At 35.1% G+C, this 20720-nt stretch overlaps 3 protein-coding genes across 5 annotated transcripts in view; 1 reads left to right on the forward strand and 2 right to left on the reverse strand.

Moving 5' to 3' along the window:
• Positions 1-1558, forward strand: part of LOC136810624 (protein FAM149A-like) — a 42411-nt gene extending 40853 nt beyond the window's left edge. For 2 of the 3 annotated variants that reach the window (XM_067067188.1, XM_067067187.1), the window contains one exon: positions 1096-1557. In XM_067067188.1, the coding sequence (XP_066923289.1) occupies positions 1096-1157 (62 nt within the window). In that variant the 3' untranslated portion in view covers positions 1158-1557. Of the gene's footprint in view, positions 1-1095 lie in introns of all 3 variants that reach the window. The other variant, XM_067067186.1, reaches the window with a different exon arrangement.
• The window catches only part of LOC136810632 (putative divalent cation/proton antiporter TMEM165), a 166954-nt gene extending 153100 nt beyond the window's left edge, over positions 1-13854 (reverse strand). The window contains exon 1 of the mRNA XM_067067199.1: positions 13844-13854. The gene's annotated coding sequence lies outside the window, so the exon portion shown is untranslated. The remainder of the gene's footprint in view (positions 1-13843) is intronic.
• A 4673-nt stretch (positions 13855-18527) lies between these two features.
• On the reverse strand, positions 18528-20213 carry LOC136810753 (uncharacterized). The gene has a single exon (XM_067067356.1). It carries the CDS (start codon positions 20211-20213, stop codon positions 18528-18530), a length of 1686 nt encoding a protein of 561 aa, XP_066923457.1.
• Between the last annotated feature and the right edge of the window lie 507 nt (positions 20214-20720).

Raw genomic sequence — 20720 nt, forward strand, 5'->3', positions numbered from 1 at the left:
AAGTGTGCCGATGGAGAGTGAAGGAAAAATTTGTTTATTTTTTTCAAAAAGTTATGTTTTATGGAAAAGTCAACAAGAGACAAATTCGTTCCTTGAGTGATAATTTTGTGATTTGACATAAAAGTATTTTGTATGATTTTTACAAAGCTCATCTTAAAAATAACCTTCAACAAGATACTGTAAATAAAAATTACTTTAGACTAGCAGGCTAAAATACCGTATACAAAACAATGTAATCAATCCCCCCCCAAAAAAAAACATTTTCTTGAGTCTTGAATTCGTATAGCTGTCACTGAAAATAAGCACCGACAGTTTTATGTTCTTCGAAAACGAAAGATGTCATTGTCTGTAAAATCGACCATAAAGTCTCAAATTCATAAAACAACAAGAAACCACAACCAGTCAAAAACCAAGAACTGTCTATCATCTATCCATTACAGCATGATACAATATCATGTCATGCAATCCAATCAGAATACAGAACTACAGCATAGGATCTGTACAAGTACTCTCTCTTATATATTGCCACATACGATAGTCAATGTTCAATCACAAATCTTTACTTTATTATTTGCCATTCTGGAAACAAGCAACTTTTGCTGTCTTTACGACGAATAGCATTCTTTTTTCTTCGTCAGTTCAATTCTTCCCAAAAACAAGAGGAGCACTATCAGGTCGGGATCAGGCCTTGAAAACTTTTTCTGATACAGTATTCCAAATATCCATCATAATATAATCGAAGAAAGATCTTGCATTAAATGAGTACTCGTTTTCTGATAAAATAATTATAAACTTCTATCACTCACGAAAACTCCCGATTTTTTACCACGTGACCCACTCTGACCAATCAGAAGCTCACCGAATCCTGCGTTCATATTATGAACGCGCCCTTTCCCTAAGCCAGTATTCCAAGGCAAACTTAAAATCCGTAAATATAAAAAATGTAATAAATATAATAAAAACGCTATATTGCCATAAGCCGTGTGTCCTAGCCTTGTGAATACGGGCTTAGTTAACTAGGCTAATTTCAACCCAAGCTTCATGGAATATATCAATTTTTCTAATCATTCTATTTTTTATTTATTTTTTATTTAGGACATGGGCCACCACTGATATCACATCAACAACGTCGAGGTAAAACTGCAAATCAAAGGTAGTCCCTTCCCCTCAATGTAATCATAGTTTTTTTTCTAATAATTTATTGAATTTAGTATTTTTTAGGAATATTTTCGTACATTCTGACCTAACTGATATGGAACTTAAGATGTTGTCGTATAATTTAGATCTTGATGTTATTCAAAAGACGCGCCAAAGCTTAACAAGAGTTTTTAATGTTATTTTTTGTCGACGGTTGACATGACAGCCAGAATTCACTGAAACTTTTCCATTCTCCGAAGGTTTGGAAGTTCTTAAGCTGAACCTAAAAGATTTTTGGAATATTTCCTTGATTTAAAACCAAGCAAGAACTTTCAATAATGTTTATATTTTTGTGTAAATAATATTTCATCCTATACATATATTATTACTGTACAGAGGAACTAATTTTTCCACTTTTTATTCAAAAAAAGCAATTCTAATTTATTGGACAAAATAAATTTTCAACTCTTTTTGGAGTTCAATGGATTTACTTGAAATTTTATTTTGATTATTCACTAATCCCGTGACCCCTGTCACCTTGAATGATCTACTACACAAATCAAAATTCTAAATGGTGAAAATAAAGAGCATAAACCGAGGAGTGTTAAAAGCTCCCACATTCCATTGGGAATCTCTTTGTTATCGATTTCTCGATTTGGGATTTTTTTTGGGTTCGCAAAAGGTAAGTGGTCTATCGTGCTTGACCTGCTCAATGTGTCGAGAAAAAGAGGCTGTTTTGACTTTTGTTTGAAATAGTCCTGGGGGTACTAGGTTTACGAGATGACGATGATGTATGAGCCAAAGTTCGAAAATCGACCTTTTGAGAGACTGAATTTCGATAATTTTGTCCAATTTTTGACTTTTTGCCCCCCCCCCCTGAGAGAAACTATTTCCCCAAAAGTTTAGCCAAAATGTTCAAATTTTAGTCCAAATTTTTTAAATTTATGACCCTTTCAGTCAATCAATTTTTGATATTCCTTAATTTAGGAACCCCCACTCGTTACTTTTTAATGATTTTGTACCCCTTTGAGGGAATTTTGAGGGTGTGAATAAGGGACCCTTATGGCTCGCACATATCCGACCTATTTTGCCTAAGTATCCCCCTGGGCAACTAGTACATCGTTTTTACAAAAAATTTCAAGATTTTTTAAAGATTTTTGCAAAATTACACCCAAAAAACTACTGTCAATGTCCTCATGATCAGGCTACATGATCACAAAAATGGTCAGTATTCTGAATATTGGTCCATCACTGAAAAATAAACAGCTAACAAATCTGATTTAAGCTCTTACCCGGAGGTGTACCCTTGCCGACCTATGGGGGTGTGCTGCTGAAGTTTGAAAAATTGACCCTACGTGGGACTGTTTTTTTTTTGAAAAAAGTGACCCTGAATCCGTTTATAATTTCTTTCTGTTTTTCATCCATACACTGCTGAACAGTTTTCTTCATTCTCCTTCGGGATGCTTCCATTAGAATGAAAGTTTCTTCAGTGATGGTACATTTGTACTTCTTGCCCACCAACTCGACTTCTACCTTAAGGGTATAAATTTTCGCGGGGATTATATTTCGCGAATTTCGTCTTTTTCGCGAAATATAATCCCTCGCGAAAATTTTCAAACTCTCATCTCTCGAAAATTAAGTTTTTTACACTAAAAATTCTTTCAGCTAAGAAACTCTCTTAAACGAGTCTCCATTACTCGAATGTCTCCGTAATTCGAATAAATTTTCATTCCTCGTAGCCGTTCGAGTTATGGAGACTCTACTGTACACATAAACTCTCGTAATCAAACTAACGAAAAATGTGAAAATCTGAAAAAATTCGCCAATTCGTGAAATTAAATCCCCGTGAAAATTTACAGTCGAAGTTAGTCGCGAGAATACTAAAACCAGTTATGTTTTGATATAGTTTGTCCTTATATAAAACCGTACAGTAATGGAACTCTTCTACCACTGCACTGCAGTCGCGTGTGGTCTAACCCTTGTTTCAAATGCCTTTAAATTATATACCAATCGACGCAGAATTTTACGTAAATTCCAAAAATGAATAAAAAACGCAAGCTTCTCTATCAAAACTTATGGCTTTTTAAATTACAGCCGGTATTTATTGACCCCTCTACTAAACGTTATTGGCGAACGTGTTAAGATTGGTTATATCTTCAGTTTTTGTTTTTATTTCACGATTTGTTATTTTAAAAGATATTTTTATCAAGGTAAAGATCCCGATTAGTAGGAAATTGTAACACTAAACACCAAATAAGGTAATCGTATACTAAAACCAGGCTATTTAGAGTAATTTAGCTAAGCTAAATATTTTCATAAAACTAATACAAAAAGTCAAAGTCAAGACGCGCGACACCTGGCGACATCAGAAAACAAACCTAATTCTCGGATAATTTTTACCTTTCTTTCAATTTGATGAAGAAGTCGAGACCAGCAGCATACGGGTTCACATCCATGTTCAATATAATGACACTACTTTACAACATGAGCCTGATGGATAATTTTGAAGACTTTGGAATTATTAACTTTCTGAGTAAAAACTTTTATATTTTAACAATCAAGTATCTTTGAGCAATTGCACAAGAAATTCGCTCAACTTTTTCTTAATATTTTGACCTTCGAAGCCTTATGTTTTGATATAGTTTGCCCTTATATAAAACCGTACAGTAATTTTTTGCTGTTTTTTCAGAAGAACTAAACAAAAAATCTATATATCCAAGTTCTTGTTTTCCTTTCTAAATCACATGGGCAATAATTGATTTTGTTAGAAAATAACACACAACAGTAAATCTAAAAATAATAAAAAATCTGCACAAATTTATTTGTTTGCACGTTAATCACCTACAAAATCTTACGGTTTCCCAATCATTCAAAATAAATTGTGGGATTGATATCTGTATATAGTTGAAATAATTATGGCATGTGTTACGCAGAGCGTGGGAGGAGCCCTATTATCATCATCTTCGTTTCAGCAAATGAGTCTCAAAGTCGAAAGCTCGAGGCAAATCTTCAACCTTTCGTAAGCAAGAAACATTGTAGTAGCTTATGGTACAGGCAAGAAACATGAAGCCACATTTCAAATGACGGATTGAATTTAACACTTTCGTTGTCTTTATGTTTTAAATTTTTCAAATTCTGGCGGTAAATGTTACTTCGGATCCAGCGTTTGTATGAAAACCACGCGGACCGCGTAATTTATGTAGAAAATAAATGGCTTCAAATCCTACATTTGATACTTGACTATGGGGTAAAATGATCACATTAAAATTTTCTTTCTAGGTGAATATGGGACTGAAATTCCAAAATTTTCTCAAAATCCATTTTTTTCCGAATTCCCCCAAAAAGGTACGAGGGACTGACTTTTTCTATTTCGGTGTTTTTGCGACCCTACCTGCCACTCATGGAGGTGAAAAAAGGTAACTTGATACACAGCGGTACATCCCCGTACAACTTTTTGCATAAAGTACCCTCCCCCCGGGAGCTCTTAGATAGAGGTTGAAAAATTTGCCCGTGACTTTCAGACCAAAGTGTTCCAGAGCAAAATTCTTTATCTTGTCCCATATAACAGTCAAGGACTATTGCAAACTAGGATAAATGCGAGTGTTTAGCCTAAATAGGATAAGTCATCCTAACTAGGATAAAATCTATATCCTAATTAGGATAAAAGGAAGAAAAACTTGATTTATTGAATAAACTTTGAGATCCGCGTCGAGATTTGCATGAATTTAAGTAATTTAGAACCAGCAAAGTATGCTTGTGAAGTTTCGTCTCCCAGTCAGCGTGCGTTCAGAAGTTATTCAATTTTCAAGAAGTACTTTATAAACTCCAAATGTTAAGTATCAAACTTTCTTAGTGATAACTTTGTTTATGATGATTGTTTTTTAAAGAAAATTTCAAATAGAGATCTTGATAAACAATATAGAGATATAACACAGCACTCTCTATATTTGTTTCAAGTAGAATGAACACTTTTGCCACTTTCATTCACTCAAGCTTGTTTTAAAGATCTTTATTTTTTTATGACGGGAAAAGCGCGTAACACATAAAATATCATGTACTATTCCTCCTAATTAAGCTATTTTATCTTAGTTAGGATAAATGTTTTCTATTTTCTTACTCCGCGCTAATGTACTAAGAACTCAGGTGAGTTAAGGCAAGTCTCAAATATATTTTGCGTGACGCGCACCGCTTCCCATTGTTCCTTAACTTTTGTATATAGCTCAAAAGAAGCGTATTAAGGAGAGGATTTCGGAAAGTGCTGGGCCGAAAATTTAAATTAAGCCAATCTCAAGATATCGACCAAACACTATGATTTTGACGTTATGAAATACATCGAAAAAACACGTCATAAGTAAGATTTAAATGACGTCATTACATAATAATAATAATAATAATAATGATATATTTCTGGCATTTCCAAAATTTACATTTGGCTCTTCACCTGAAAATTCTGTATATAATATATGTGCAATGTCTAGAAAAAAAATTGTAAAATAACCTGGTAGTATACTGAAGAAAAATTGGGACCGTATGCGGACAAGCAGATAGGGACGAAGCGGTGGGCTAGTATGACGAATAAAATGATTAGGATTAAGAAGTATAAGGGGTAAAATGTAAATAGTGATAGTGATAGAGCTGGACTAAAACCTAAACAAATCCCAGTATCTGAGTATGCTAGCTGAGGCCATCGCAATGTGTGCTATTATAAAAAATTAACGAATATATTTAAAAAAAAAATACTAACATAATGTTATAAGCTAGACTAGACTAAGGTTCAAGTACTATTGGTGGCTAGAGGTAAAGTAAGCGACAAAATAGATCTAAGAACTCGGTGAGATAGAATCACGACAGAGCGTAAGATAGAATGAGTATAACTTGCATAGATTGCAACACCGAAGGCTGTGTAAAAGTGTACTGGACCTTGCAAAACACGACCAGTATTTTGACATAAACAAGACGACTAGAAGTCGAAAATTTCGCCTTAAATAAGACGAAAAAAAAAGAACATTGAAATCCTTGGAGAACAATACACACAATTAAAACTTGAAGAGGAATGCGGAAAATTAATAAGATAAACGAAAAGGCAAGGTAAAATTTTACGTCATTTCCGGTCAAAAATATCCAATATTTTGAACTTGAAAAGAGACAAGGTTCGAGATTCCAAGCAATTCGTAGAAAAGTTTTCTTTCATTCTAGCCGAAAATCTGCTTTCGTTTTTTAATGAACAGGAAAATACAGGTTGGTATAGCGGCAAAAACGAGTAACTTGAGTGTGGATTTCATGAATCTAAAAATTATATAATTCCAAGTATTCGTAATTCCAAAATTTCGATAGTACATAGTTCATAGAAAATAGCTAGCAATTTACAAATTTACAAGTAATGTGCAAATTTGGCTTTTTTTCACATCCGGTGGATTTCCGGCTTCCAAAATAATAAAAATTAGTTCTCAGTGTTTCGTTTACATAAATGTCACATTTCGAGTAATCAAACCATACAAAGTTTACATACCAAAACGTTTTTTTTTTCCAACAGGAACAAATCACCAGACATTTCGAAGATTGAGGTCAAGTCTGGATACATACGTCGAAGAAGTCACAGTGGAATCATGGAAATCGCGATAAGAATTGTTATTTTTGTATTATCAATGGTCGGTTGGTGGCTGAGCGCGACAGTTGATTTACTATAGAAATGCTGAAAATCATAAAATTTTATGTTTCCAATGAGCAAATACAGCATATTGTGAAAATCGGATGAAACGATTATGATACAATGACTTTTAAGCGCATATTTTGCAGTATCGATGTCGGCGATTGTATCGAATGTTGGTGATTGTAATGAAAATTTTCGAAGCCATTCGACTCTTTGTTAATAAAGACTGAAAATGACGACGATTTAGGATATTTTGAGATTCAATGAATTTAAGCTGCATTAGGATAAGCAATTACATCAATTGTAATAATTCCAAAATAGAAATATATATCCACTTATACCACTATTCAACGTTTCAATAATTATCCTTATAATATCAACCAAAATGCATACATATATAGATGAAGCAATTCACTTGCAATGCACTTCCATATTCTTCCATATTGTCTATTTTTTAAACTCTGTGACAGTCTTTTTGATTTTTGAGTAGGCAAATGAATAACAAAAAGAATACAAGAAAATAATAAAGCAATTAACAAAAACCTATTAAAATGGTAGAAACATTACTTTGTTTTGAATATAATAATTTAAAAAAATCTAATAAATTATGAAAAACAGAAGAAAAATGATAAATATAAAAAATAGGAATAAATAATATAAAAATAGGAATAAATACTACAATAAACAAAATAATACATTTAATGCCATATCCATAGGTATGTAAGTTTCCTGACGAGATAGTAATCAAAAATGAATTAATGAAAGGCATCTTTAAACTAATTGTCCTTTGTCTATAGATTTTTTTCTACCATAGACCATCCATAAAAGACACTCACACATTTTGACCCATTTCTCACACCCTCCCCAACTTCATCTGCAAATGTCAAATTCAACAGAGCCCTCCTTTTGGTTAATGCAGAAAAAAAGCCTTCCTCCCCAAAGAATAAATGTCTTTTAAGAATAGTCTTTAAATGTCAGAAAACTTACATAAGAATGGGCGGGGTGGTGGGATGACCTTAATTTGCATATTTCCAACAGAGTTAAGCTTCGATCCTTAATTACAAAGTTCATTTTATCCAGAATCAAACCTGTACTGATATCATATTAACAGATTTTCGATAACATCATTGCTTTAAAGAGTATTCCTAGTTTACTCAATCTATCACAAAAAAATTTCCTTTGATCAATTCAAACTGTTCATAAGGAAGCATCTATGACAACATAAGCAAATGTATCTGAATCGTTGGCTAATTTTCTGATGATTAATTTTTAAGTTAGGTAAAATTTGCTATAGGAGAAAAGGGATACTATACCCTTTTTATTTGAGATATTTTTTTTTTACTTCCTGCAATTTTGGCCACTCAAAACTAATCATCAGAAAGTTGAGATCATCCACCACCCCAGTTTCCAACCCCCCCCCTTGTCCCGCCGGGAATCGCCTCTGACGGGTATTCTAAGCTAGCAAAGTCAGCGATAATTTGATTCCATCATGATCGGATAAGTTCACACATTTACGAATAACTTCAATACCATACTCGTGCACCAATTCCTTATGTGTCCAAATTTGATCAAGCATTTTCCCATCGATATGTGTTGGAAAGTTCGGAACTAAATCATAATCTTGAAGAATGTCAGCCAACAATTGATCATGCTCCATTTCAAAGCCGTCCATGTTGAAGTCTCCTAAAATGATATCAATTGTATATCTTTCAATAAATTGAGCAAGATTGTAACAGAACACATCACGTTGAACTCTTGAACTTTTATAGAGAACCAAAACACAAAATTCCTTTTCAGTAAATTCAGCTTTTCTAAATTTTACAAGAGAAAAGCACGATGAATGATCATACTCATCAATGTCAATAAAAGAAGGAGAATGACAGACAGTAACACTGTTGAATTTATGCTGGTCAATATTATGACTAAGAATATAATAAGGAAGCTTTTCATGAATACTTTGTTTGTCTTCCTCAGAATGCTCATAACTCATCTGTGTCTCTGTCAGACATAACAAATCATTTTCATACAAAAATCTGTCCTTTTGAATATCAACTGCATGTCGTTTTAAAGATCTTACATTCAATAGGCAAACATTTAAATTAGAACTGCACCTCATAATATCTGCAACTCTTTCAACTTTGTTCTGACGCAATCGTGTGTATTCTTCACTAACTTTATAACTACAGACAAAAGCACTACGTCGATATTGACCAGTAAAGTACAAACCATTTAAATTTTTCACTCTGCTCATTGCAACATACATTTGACCAGCATTGAACTTTCTTTGCCTTGCAAGGTCAAAACTAACGACTACTGAATCCAAAGTCAATCCTTGAACTTTGTGCACTGTACAAGCATAAGCTAGCTTAAGAGGAAATTGTGTCCGAGAAATGATGGGTGAAGTGTATGGGTTTTTTTTGTCAAAGGGAAAATTTACCTCACTCTTTTCAATGGGAACAGTTTCAGTGGCCTTAGCATATTGGTCTTTACTTTGAGCTTTTATTCCAGCCGTCTTATCGTCTAGTTTAACATAAATTAGCTCTGCTTTATTGTTTCTGAATTTTACGTCAGTGACGGTTCCAAGTTGACCATTGATCAACCTATCCTCTATATCAATATTACTAATTAGCATTACTCTTGCCCCTATTTTCAAATCAAATAGAACTGATAAGCCACCTGTATCGTTAAGTGGCAGGTTCTTAACTTTGGTAATTTGAGATTCAGTAAAATTCCTTGGATAAACGTCCATAGCTTCTACATTTATTGTTTCCGAGGGCAGAGTATCTAATCTTTGAATATTGTGAAGATGGACTGAAGCATTTTCTGCAAACAAATGCAATGATTCTATTGGATAATCAGGGTGTTCTCGTGTTATCAATCTAGATTTAATCATACTTTCATCATTACTATTCAATTCACCTAATCTTACATTGTTCAAGAGATCAATGAAGTCAGAGTCATCCTTTTGACGCATAATCTCATCTAATTCAGCTAGTTTGAATAGGTGCCATAATTTGAATGCACCAATAATAGGTCCCTCAGTTGAAAATACTGGACTTTGAAAAATTGGAGGTAATTGAAAGAGGTCTCCACAAACAATGATACTTTTCCCTGCAAATGGTGTGTTGTCATTTACACCAAAAATTTCACATAATCTTGTATGGATGTTCAAAAGCTGTTGCGACGAAATCATAGATATTTCATCAATTATTATCAACTTTACATGATGTAATTTATTTCTAATGGCAGTCCTTTGTTTGTCAGCCATATTTCTGAATTTTCCAACTGGAATACTCAATCCTGTGTGTACTGTGGTGCCAGATATATTGATAGCTGCTATACCAGTTGGGGCCAATTTAATAATACGTGGCTTCTCTAGCTCATCACTTTTATATGCTAGGACTTTTGACAAACAATTGTAAATACATTTAATTAAGTGAGATTTTCCTACGCCCGCACCACCTGTTAAAAATATTCTCAATGGTTCTAGTAGTACAGGATTATTGGACTTGAATTTTGCACATACATTTTCCCCCAATTTAGTACTATATCAAAAATATCTCTTTGCTTAGAATTTAAAGATCTTATATGGGTATTGATTTGGTCATCAGTTTGCAAGCCATGAACTGTTTGAGTAAATGGTGCAAAATTTTGTTCGATATCATGACTTTCATCATCATTTTCATTGTCTGATGAGTTGCTCATTAGGTCTTGCACTTCATCATTTTCTTGTTGAGCAAAGGCATCTTGATTATGCATAAGATCATTGCGATAGTTTTGAAGTACTAAATCAACAAGATGACCATCAGGTTCAAAAATTTGCTTGTTCTCGTTAACAACTGCATTGACTTCATCTAAATTGAGCTTCAACACATATGAACCATCAAGTTTCAAATCATTCTCTTCTGATCTAAATGGGTAAAACAACATTAGAATATGGTGGGAAAATTTTTCTGCATGTTTGTTTTTGTTAGGAGTGTAGTACCTCAAAACTTTTGGAACTTTACGAAGCTTAAGTTTTTCCTTACTGTTGAGTAATTTGGCTGATTTTGGAAGTGTTTGGGGTTCTTGATGATTCACTGCACTTGTTGAGTCATCTAGTACAGTAGGCTGCCAATCATTTTCATCATTTTTATTTTTTTTTGTGTCTAATGTATAGTTTGCACAGAATGTGGCATAACACATAGTATTGAATTGCCCTGTGTTTGGGCGGTCAATATATCTGTTTAACATATTTCGTTTGAAAAGATCATCAGAATCCTCAGGCAATTCCTCAATTTCTTCTTTTGACTTGAAAATTCTGTACCTTTGATCAGGTAAGTTAGTGTTAACGAATGAAATAGCAGGAAAGCATTTTCTAAGCCACAGTTCAGGCATTGTTAAGTAAACTGCTTCCTGGATTGAGCATTCTCTATTAGAGTTGTAAACTTTGGCAATTTTAGACATTTTCTCAAACTGACTGTCATTTGAATCTTTGGCCTGTTTTAATGCTTCTTGCATTGCAGTTGAACACTTATCTTCACTTTTTGAAAAATAGGCACACATGTATGTAACTGCCTTGTATGCATTAAACACTAGTTGGATATCGATGTTGGCCTCCCATGCTAGGAGGCCTTCTGCAAAATAATTGTTGACAAAACAAGAATATGGGTCACGTTTTAGAAACAAATGCTGATCTTTGTCTGGTGAGATTGATAAGTAATATTCATACGTTTCATAATTTAACCCTAAAGAATCCAAAATTGTATCAATAGATCCAATTTCAATATACTCAGGCTTATCAGGATCCAAAATGTTTCTCTTTTTAGGATGCAAATTTGTATCTATAAATTCTTGAACAGTTTGGATCACATTATTTCTAGCAACCAAAACCTCATGTTTTTTCAGTTTCAGGTAACCCTTCAGGAAGCGGTTCAGACAAAATAGTACGCTTGCAGAAAAGTTTTCCAAATTTAAATCGGCATTCATTTTTGCGATATTTACTACACGTTCTTGAATGGGAGTGTATTTGATATTTAGTGACTAAATTCCATAACTCAGGACTTTCTTCTCTATCAGGGACATTAGCAGAAATAACACTATCTATGTGTTCAATATACTTTTCTTTTCCGTCTTCAAGTTTTGGGACATCTTTAGCCCCAAGCAAACAATGATCAGTGGGCTACCCCTGAAAGTAAATTCTACTCTGAGAGCATAGTATGTAATTTTCCAAGTTGGCCGTCATTATAATCTCTTTGAAAAACAACTCTTTTCTATATGATATTGACGCACAAGCACAACAGGATTGCTATTAAGTAGGGCACATCTAGATTGGTAATCAAGAAGTTCATGATCCGTATCAGCATCCCCGCTTAATTGTCTGATAATAGTAACAAATTCCTCCCACCGTAAATCGGCACAAGAGAGAGTCATGAAGTATTCGGGACACCAAGTTGTTTACCCATTGCAAGAACATCAGATAACATATGTTGCCAGTATGCAGGGGTTCCTTTTATAGTACTCATAACTTGTATGCATTATCAGATGCTACGCAATTTTGAATTGTATCATTAAAAATTATTTGCTAATAATCCTGCAGTCAAGTTGGAATTTGAATTCTCATTGCGATATTGATCTTACTTCTAAGATTAAGCTGTAGTAAAGTTTTGTGAGCAAAAAAAAAATGTAATCTGAATCCGAAGCAAACTTTGAGTGTAATTTAAAAGACGCTGATTAAGTACTTTGTTGGCGACAATTTATATCTCGCTCTACGTTATGACCAAATTTCCCAGTAGGAAAAGATGAGGATGGGCTAGCTCTTCACAGAACTCGTCTTGTGTTAATGAATGTGGGGTTTGACCTTCACCTTGCAAAATTGCATTTTCATCATCTAAAATAAGTTGGCACTTCTGATACAATAACTGTTCATCAGTTGGTGTCCGATACGCACTGAGGAGTGGATCATCACGAATCAAATTCATTCTCTAATTGCTCTTCAAAAGGCTTAATAAAGTAACTGTTGTATCATCTACAAATCTTATATCATTGGAAGAAGCGCTTGATACGGGATCATTATTTGATAAAACCCTTTCAACAAATTCATCATTTTACTTGGTCGATGATGACATATCAATATCTATATCATGATACAAAGGATTATTATTCACTAAAAAGTCCAAAGTTTCAAATACTTTTGTCGTCTTACTTGCTGAGAAATAACAGGGTTTTTGTAGGATATCTTTCTTTTTATTCAACATTTATTACACCACTACTACACTTCCTCTAGGAAAGTACTTTGCATACACCTGGTGTTTCAATGGGAACATTGCATATTGCACCTTGTAATTTAGGGATTCTCCTTTACGCATTATCCTGACTTTAGAAAATAAAATTCTTTGAGCCACTAAAATTCTTTCCAGTTTTCGTATATCATTTAGATTATCTGGGAGATCAAAAATTTGAAGCTTGTTAGTAACAGACTGACATGGGATTTCTCCCTTCGTTAATTTACTATGACAAGTTGTGCATACGTAGAAATTACCATCGAACGTTAGGTTACAGGATTTTAAAAATTTTCTATTTCTTCAAAGCTGATTAATGAGTACTTTTGTTCATCAAACCCAACACAGATTTTTTAAACATACTGCGATTTACACATCACACAGATGTAAGAAGGACCCTCCTGTTTTTTCTGCCTGAATTTTTCGACCCTTTTTCCTGAATTAAGTTTCTTGTTGTTAGTGTAAGAGGATTTTGCAGCCTTGCACTTATTTTTTTTTTCGTGTTCATGTTTTTCTGATCCTTTATATAATTCGCGAAAAGATTTTGCAGCCTTGCGCCTATTTCTTTTTCGTGTTCATGTTTTCTGATCCTTTATTTAATTCACGTGAGAGATTTTGCAGCTTTGCGCTTCTTTTCTTTTTGGTGTTTGTGTTTTTCGCTACCTCTAAGTTCTTCAAACCTTCTTTTGCGCGAAGCTTTTTTTTGCCAACATAATACCTCTTTTGAAATCACTCTTTTGGTATTTTCGTATGAGTGAAAATTGGTTTTCAAATAAATGACATTAAACAAATTTGCCTTATACTCAGATCTTATGTAATTCTTTATTTCAGTAATATTTTCAAACTGCAAAAGTACTGACGTACCGATTTCACCAGGAACTTGATGGCCCTTACACTTACTATGGGAATCAAATACAAATATTTTTCATTGTAATGTAATGGAGACACCTAAACAATTTCCAGCTATTACTAAGACTGCACCAGAATGCTGCAACAAAGTTCTTCATTGACAAAATTAACTGAAATACCTTCGTTCTCAAAATATCCTTCAACGATATTGAATCTAGTGACCAGATACTATTTCCAACTGCAATAACTTTCTGGAATTCTTCAATTAATGGTGATTGTCTAGTGATGCCAAGATTTTTAAAATTAGATCCCCTTGATTCAAAACATAATCCAAATCATGAGTCTTCCAAAGTGATAATTTTCTGAGCTGTGCATAGCAATGGCAAAAAACAATTGGATGAACATTGTATACCAGCAGTCTCGCCAAACTTGATTTCCTTGATTGATGAAATGAACTTGAATACTTTTTATCTCTTCCTGTGGTGGACCTGGATTAAGTTCTATATCACCTGACAATAGTAATGATAGTTGACCTTTAAAAGTAGTAAGAACTGGCTCTGGTAAATTATACCCTGCATTATTTGGATACTGAACAAACATTCCATTCTTTGAAAAATGCATAAGGTCAAGAGGTGTTTGAATTTCGACTGTTTCGTAAGACTTAGGGATTGCAAAAACTAAAAGTGTAAAAAGTGCTATGAATCTAACGGGTTTCAATAATCGAGAAAAGGCATTTTTAGAAAATTTGGAGCCGAGATAAAAATGGACTTTAGAAATTGACTTCACATTTCTCTGAGCTGTGTAGGCAAAGCCTCCTATCAACGCACGGTATGATTCAATGGATATCATTTCAAAACTAAAAAACTATATGTAAATCTCTGAGACTCAATATTTCTAATGTATCTAATAAGATATTTGTAAAAGCTGACAATGCAGCTTGGTATTGTAATCACTTGACATGCAAGTGAGTTTAACTTTAAAGCTGGTCGATCGTACACCGCTGATGCTAACAATTCAGTGGCCCGTAGTGCATGAACCTGAAGAAAAAAGGCCTCAATCAGATTTAGTGGCCCGTAGTGATAAATCCGAAGGGCAAAAAAAAAAGCAACAAAAAAGAAAAAAAATGCCACAATCAAATCAGTGCAGTTAATGATGAATATGAAGTGGCAAAACAGGCTTTGAACAGTTCTGAGGAGCAGAGCTGCTAGGCAAAAATGAAAGTAAATACTTACTATTCTTCTTTTTAATTTAAAGTAATTTTGATTACGTTGATCTCACGTTAACGGCTGTGGACCACGACTGGACTGGCAGTATATTGACTGGTTGATTTAAATGTTAGCAGCTTTGAGCTACCATATTTGGCACATTTGATAAAAAAACTACCCGGATGGGGATTGTGAGCATTGATGGCTAAACAGATTGTTTGATCACGTGCTCACGGAAACAGAACGCCCGAAAAAACGCCACACGCCATTATTTCGCCCGAAAAATTTTTTCGCCACGCACACCAGAAAGGCTATCGTATCTTTCGCTAGGCGAAATAAATAAATGAGCATAGCAACTATCTAAATTAAAATTAATGAACATAATTAACATCAAATGGAAAAAAAAAAAAAAAAAAAAAAAAAAAAAACTCAGAATATAATAAAGTCATAATATGCACTGAAGAAAATACAGACTAAGTAAACCTAAGAACAGATGGGCTAAATCTAAAAATCAGAATGATGAGACTAGGGAACCAGGCTACGAGTAGGGATATTAGAAGAATTGAAATCAGAATTAATTTAAAACTAAAAGGCGCTTTGTGAATCAAATCGAGGATTAGACTAAAATAGGTATAAGAAATAATATAAACATAGAAAGCACCAGCTAGGAAATAGCGAGTAGCAACGCAGGGACTACAGTTGGTAGAATATGGTACTACTGCAAGCTCCTAGCTAGGGCTTTGTCGAACAAATATTTTTTTGTTTCTTGACAAACGGCTTTGTAAGTTTCTGAGTCACGACAGTTAACAGGTAGTTCATTAAAAACTTTAGAAGCTTCAGATTCAAAGGAACCACTAACATTACAGGTTTCACGAAATTTAGGTTCACCAATTAATTCCGTTTGAGTCTTGGCTTGCACATTTTCTCCATAGGGAGGAATTGGGCCAGTCATTCATATTCACTGATTTCCACGCAAGTTTAGCCAAAACTGTATTCGGTCCGTTCTTGACAGGTAGTCCCTTTCATATCTATTACGTCAGACTTGCGAGAGTAGCTCTTCCGACGAAGCTAGCTGTGGCATTTTGGACCTGTTGTAATTGGTGAATAGATATTGTGGTGCGTTGTGAATTACGGTATTACCATATCTATTACTCAATACAAGAGATTCTGCCAATTGGCGTCGTACACGGTATGGTAAATATCGTTTGATGAGGTAGACTCTTCAGCGTGCCATATGCTTTAGGACGATTTTTTTGACATGTTCATTCCATGTTAGGTTTTCGGTGAAGATGATTCCTAACAGCTTGAATAGGGGAACACGCTCAATCACATTTTCGTTATTTGAATTGATTTCGAATTCAAAATTATGCCTCCTTGCCATTTGAGATGTGGCAAAGAGCATCGATTTAGTTTTTCTGGCGTTAAATATCAAGTTCGAATCCAGCGACCATTTCTCAATTACGCTAATATCAGAGTTCATTTCAGTGACACAATTTTCAAGCTCGTTTGGTTTGGTGTGGCGATATATAGTCGTGTCATCAGCATATTGAACACATTTTGCGGTGGTTTTTGTTGCCATGTCGTACACGTAAATGTTGAAGAGAATGGGTCCAAGTATGCTTCCTTGGGGGACGCCATTAGTAACTGTGAGAATGGATGACTTCTTGTCGTTGATCTGTACGTACTGAAGTCGATTGCTCAGATAGTTGGAGATAACATAGAGTGACTTTTTTGAGAATCGTAGTGTGTGAAGTTTTTTGATAAGAGTTTCAAATCAACTGTATCAAATGCTTTTGAAAAGTCAGCGAGAACTGCAAGAGTGATTTCGCCTCGATTCATCGCTTTCAGGATGTCGTTTTTGATTTTGATGCAGGTGGTTATTGTGCAGTGACCCTTTCGAAAACAGATTGATGTATTGATAGTAGTTCTTCACTTTCTAGATAGTTTGTCATTTGTGTCATAATCAGTCTCTCGTATACTTTTGAAAGGATCGGTAATATGGATATTGGACGGTAGTCGCTCGGATCAGCGGGTGACTCAATTTTAGGAATAGGGCTGATTTTCGAGATCTTCCACTGGCTAGGAAAGACGGATTGTCGAATGGAAGAGTTGATAATATGGCAAATGGGACTACAGATTTCATCGATGACGAGTTTAATGTATTTCGACGGTATCTGGTCATGGCCGGTTGAGCAGTCGTTTCGAAGATTACATAAGGCTTTACGAACGTCAGCGTAGGAAACTTCGTTTATGTCGAATGGATTGTCTTGTGCAGGTAATTCGTTGATGAGTTGATGTAGGATTTGCTCTGATTTAGGTTTTGAGTTGATGGCATTCAAAAATTGCGTGAGGTTTTCAAAAACAGCAAAAAAAAAGAAATTTGAATATCCTTTTTAAAAATAACTCTTTTCAAACGAAACTTCACAATATTGGTTCTAAAGGTGATATAAGTAGGTTGAAAAAAAAAATTTTGTAAAATGGGCCAAAACTGCGGCACAAATCAAGAAAAACACTATGTTGATAAAACAGCAGCCACAAATTTGTTCAATGAGTAAAAATCATTTTTTTCAGATGAAACTCGTAGCAAAAGGGTTTATCCACAACATATCAAAAATGGAACCAAAATCATTGGGTCACTGGGCTAGAATTGCGGCTCAAAGTTGACGATTTTTTCATATATGCTTTGATTGAAGCCACATTTTAAGCCCATTGAAAACCCTGCAGCCACAAATTAAACCCATAAGTATCTTTATAAGACATTAAACTACCAAATTCAAGAAAAATGGTTAAAAAATATTGAAGTCTTAAAGCAGGACAGCACATGAGCCAACCCTAAAAATGCCAACTAATACTTATATGTAACAGCTCAGAAGGTTTTATGTACAAAAAATGGTATTTGCAGCCACAAAATGTACACTTTTTCTTAAAATAACACTGTATTGTGTCAGATTGTGTTTGTTTTGCATCAGGCTTTGCAAATATTCATATTTCGAAAACAAAACCCAACCTGGAATTTGTAAATTGATAAATTAGTGATTGAAGCCACATTTTAAGCTGTTTTAAGCCCATTAAAAACCCTGCAGCCACAAATTAAACCCATAAGTATCTTTATCAGACCTCAAACTACCAATTCCAAGACAAACGGTTAAAAAATATTGAAGTCTTAAAGCAGGACAGCACATATAAGCCAACCCGTTGAGTGAGCCACATGACATACAGCCACAAAACCTGCCCTCACTTTGCCATCTTATATTTCAAGACTGAATCACTCAACTTCAAAGGGAGCCACATTTTTGGAAAGCTCATCAATTTCCTTATTTTATAGAATTTTGTACTACACAGCAGCCACAAGAATATCAACGCTGTGGGCTAAAAAGTGGCTGTGATTGAAAACCTCACTTTTTGGGGTTCTATTTTTGAATGCAATCAGTTAAGAAGTCTCCCGGCTGTTGTGTTGAAGTGGACATTGAGTGTGTCGGGGTCAGCGGATATCTTTTGTGGTGATGGTTTCAGGATGCGATGGATGGTTGACCATACTTCTTTCGGTCTTTTGGAGGATAGTGCGCGTCGGTAAAAACTGGATTTTGTTACTCGAATAAGAGTTTTTAATTCGTTTCGGATTTTACGAAACAGATCCCAATCTTTTTGCTCGGACTGCGGGGAATGACATTTGGTTCGTAAATAGTCTCTTTCCTTTTGCTTCTCGCTGATGTTGAGATCTTTTAACCACGGAGCTGGTGGGCGCGTTAATTTCTGCCTGATGAGGGGTGCGTGTCGGTCTAGACAATCGGTAAAAAGTTTGTTAAATATGTCTAGTTTTTCTTCAGCGGTATCAAAAGCGTAAACAAGATTGAACGGTATTTGTCTGATATCTGTTTTAAATGCTGCAAAATTAAAGTTTTTCTCATTTCGAATAAATTTATATCTGGGTTCAAACCGTGGCTTGCGTAGATTACATATGACGAAGGCAGCATCATGATCGCTCATTTCGTCGCATGGGATAACATCATCGTGGATGACTTTTGAGAATGAGGTAACGATATGGTCAATGCAGGTTTTTCCCTTCCGGGTTGGCTTCTTCACTTGTTGACGTAAACCGAGACGATCGAGGGTATCTTTATATTCGTCAGCAACGTTGTAGTTCTCTTTCAGGAGATCGATATTTGTATCACCAGTAATCACGATTGGATCAGACCAGATGGTGTGAACGTACGATATTAATGTTTCGAATTTTTGAAGCCAAGCACGTTTGTCAACGTCTTCGGAACTTGGTTGATAGAAAACGGCTATAAGAAAGGGACTTTTCTTTCCCTTCACTTCAAACCACTGGTGTTCGATCGTTGTATCTTTCTTGTCGATGTCAGTTCTTGGGCGATGTTTAATGCCGTCTTTGAAGTAGGCTCCCACGCCACCGCCACGTTTACCATTTCTGTTATTGTATCTGAAAGGATGATAACCGGAGAAGTTGAGTTGTCGGATGAGTGCAGGATTGTCAACGAGCCATGTCTCAGAGATTGTTAGGATATCGAACTTGTGTTTTAGGAGCATGGCTTCAAGTTGGGCAGTCTTATTTTTGATAGATTGAATGTTAAGGTGCGCAATGCTGTAGTTGTTTCGGTTGGCATTTAGAAGATCCAACTGGATTTGAGTATCTTGTTGCGCTGGGATATCATTCACGGTCGAGGGGTCTGATAGTAGAAAGTCTATATCGACATTGTTGAACGGTAATTCAGTAAGCAGACAGTCGTGACATGTCCATAAATTGTGTTTGTCTGAGAAGTTTTTTACAGTTTTATAAATACATTTTACGTGAGTCGAGTTGAGACAAACCTTGCATTCCAAGTGGTACGAATTCTTACGGACAGTTTTGGCACAGACAGGACAAGCGAGCGGACCCGGATTAGTTTCGATGTCACCAGAGATGAGGAGTCGAAATGTTGCCGAATGATTTGCGTACAGATGGATCGGTGCACAAAACCTCCGTTTGTTGTTGTGATTTTGACGTCGAGTCAAAAAGTCTTTGTTTTGAACTTTAAATTTCGATTTCTCGTGGCTTCTTCCCATTTGATGTAGAAAGAGATACACCATTACGACGAGCGCAGCTTCCTTCATCTTCTTTAGCAAAAATCAGCTCACTTCTTTTTAATTTGAGTGAGAATTTTAAGAAAAACTATTTTATTTTCACTCTTTTGACGTTAGTTTTCAAAAAAACGTCTAACCGTTGAGAAGTCGTTGCAGTGAAAGGGCTATAATTACATTATTGAAAACAGCGATAACTTCAAGTCTATTAATGCAATCAACACCAAATTTTGACGAGTGTGAAAAATTGCGTGGGTTGCGTGCCTTCGTGGGTCGGAAAAAAATTCGTGGGTCCATGAAAAAAATTCGTGGGTCTCGTAAAAAAATTCGTGGGTCGCGTAAAAAAATTCGTGGGTCGCGTAAAAAAATTCGTGAGTCGCGTAAAAAAATTCGTGGGTCCAGAAAAAAAATTCGTGGGTCCATGAAAAAAATTCGTGGGTCCACAAAAAAAATTCGTGGGTCCCCACGAAAAAAATTCGTGGGTCCATGAAAAAAATTCGTGGGTCCATGAAAAAACTCGTGGGTCCATGAAAAAAATTC

Source organism: Clytia hemisphaerica, unplaced genomic scaffold (assembly GCF_902728285.1).
Source record: "Clytia hemisphaerica strain Z4C2 unplaced genomic scaffold, Clytia hemisphaerica genome assembly, whole genome shotgun sequence".
Lineage (NCBI taxonomy): Eukaryota > Metazoa > Cnidaria > Hydrozoa > Leptothecata > Clytiidae > Clytia > Clytia hemisphaerica.